This window comes from Mesocricetus auratus, unplaced genomic scaffold (assembly GCF_017639785.1).
Source record: "Mesocricetus auratus isolate SY011 unplaced genomic scaffold, BCM_Maur_2.0 Super-Scaffold_15014, whole genome shotgun sequence".
NCBI lineage: Eukaryota > Metazoa > Chordata > Mammalia > Rodentia > Cricetidae > Mesocricetus > Mesocricetus auratus.
Window position 1 is genome coordinate 5,726,716 of NW_024429186.1, and position 2,244 is coordinate 5,728,959.

A 2,244-nucleotide genomic window follows, 5' to 3' on the forward strand; every position below is an offset into this window, starting at 1 on the left:
ATTGGTATGTAAAATAAGATTGTTTTTAATTTAAATAAAAATCAATTTAAAAAAGAACACTTTAGAAAAGATAAAAAAGAAAAAGGAAGTAAATAAAATGTGGTGAATACTTTATATGAAAATAAAGTACACAGCCAGTGATAATTTACTCTGTCATTTTACCGAATTGCCATTTGTGTGTCTGATGTCTTATGTCTGCTCTGAGCACTGCCCTCTTACCAGGTCCAACTCCAGAGCCTCCTACAGCAGGAAGACATGCAAATAAGGCTCCTCTGTGCCCATGAAAGCCAGCCCTGCCCTGACCCTGCAGCTCTGGCAGAGGAGCCCAGATCTGGATTCCTGGGTCCTCCCATTCTGTGATCAGCACTTAACACAAGCCACTCATCATGGACTCGAGGCTTATGTGGCTTTGTCTTATTCTTTTTTTAAAAGGTAATTAGTAGAGAGGAGATACTGTTTGTTTTGTGGACATGAAAAAGGGAAACATTAGCTTCTATGACAGTTTTCTGACTAGAATTCTCTGTTTGCAGGAGTCCATTGTGAGGTGCAGCTGGTGGAGTCTGGGGGAGGCTTAGAGCAGCCTGGAAAGTCCCTGAAACTCTCCTGTGCAGCCTCTGGATTCACCTTCAGTAGCTACGAGATGAGCTGGGTGCGCCAGGCTTCAGGCAAGGGGCTGAAGTGGGTCGCATACATTAGTTTTGGCAGTGGTACCATCAAGTATGCCGACGCGGTGAAGGGCCGGTTCAGCATCTCCAGGGACAATGCCAAGAACACCCTGTACCTGCAAATGAACAGTCTCAAGTCTGAGGACACAGCCATGTATTACTGTGCAAGGGACACAGTGAGTGAACACTGCTGAGAGCTCAGACACAAACCTCCCTGTAGGAAATTTGGAACCAGCAGGGGGCGATCAGAGCCCAGAAAGCTCTGGTCACATAGGAGCCTGTTCAGACAGGCAAACCGGGCTGGACTCCTCTCTGTCAAGGCTTCCTCTCCACACCACACTCAGCGCTTCTCTCTACAGTTGTAATGTGTAGTAATTCAACAAGAGCCCTAATATCTATTATACATTTTCCGTTGGAATCAGTGTTTTTGTAATTTATTTTACTGTTTCTTCCCTCACCTCTATGCCTTTATTCCTTTTTCTCCTCTCGTCCTCTCTCGTCTCCATCTTCCTCTCTCCCTCTGCAGCCCCCTCTGTTCTTTTGGCCTTCCGTCTTTCTCTGTCCCATTGTATGTACGTGTGTGTGTGTGTGTGTGTGTGTGTGTGTGTGTGTGTGTGTGTGTGTGTGTAAGGAAAAATTTTACGTTTCCATGGCGCTGACCAGTCCCATATAGCTGTGTTTACGGGTACGTACTGTCTCTCCCTACAGTTCCCCAAAGAGCGAAAGTCTCCTCTCTCTCACTGTTTATCCACTATATGTTCTAGGTACATGTGAACATACCTACACGGGAGTCGTCAATGCTACAGATATTTATATCACTCCCTACGCGTGTGTAAGTTTGTGTGTAACTATGTATGTTTGCATGTGTGTGCAAGTATGCTTGTGTGTATGTGTACAACTGTGTGTATGCATGTGTGTACATGTGTGTGAGTGCATGCCTGTGTGCACATACTTGTGGGCGCCTATATGCATGCGTGTGTGCATGTGTTAGTTCATGTGTGTGTATGCACGTGTGTGTGTGGACATATGATTCTATCAGTCTGCACATATTATCTGAGACAAGCTCTATAACTGTGCCTGGAATTGACCAACTGACCACACTGGTTGGTCGGTGAGTCCAAGTGATTATGCTGTCCCCATTTCACTTAGATGCAATAACTTGTTCACTGCCACATCTGGCATTTTTCTTGTCATGAAGATCTAAGTTCTGAGTGTAGATCCCACCCAAGCCTTGCTGTGTGGCAAGAACTTGAACTGCATACTTATTTTTACAGCCCTGTTAAAGTTGTTTTTAAATTTGTAAGGGTATCTGACCTGAACAAAGTGCAGATCATCACTCAGTGCAGACATAATTATGTGTGGTGAGCAGCATCAGGTCTTGAAGAAACAAAAGAACATGGAGATTGTGAGCCCTAGACTCAGGGCAGCTCAGAACCAGTGACAGTCTAGAGGAACCTGTCGCCCCTCTTGGTCTCCGAGATCACTACCCACACAGAAATATATACACATATTTAAAACAGAATATTTTATAAAGTTCTCATCTAATGCTGTGATTCAGCACAATGGTAACTTCTTATGT

The 2,244-nt window shown here is 44.4% G+C and overlaps 1 gene segment (V, D, J or C); it reads left to right on the forward strand.

Annotated features, from left to right (window-relative positions):
- Positions 1–232: 232 nt before the first annotated feature.
- LOC101823179 lies at positions 233–1,083 on the forward strand. The segment is given in 2 exon segments: positions 233–432; positions 531–1,083. Coding segments are annotated over 2 exon segments (375 nt in total).
- The last annotated feature ends 1,161 nt before the right edge of the window (positions 1,084–2,244 follow it).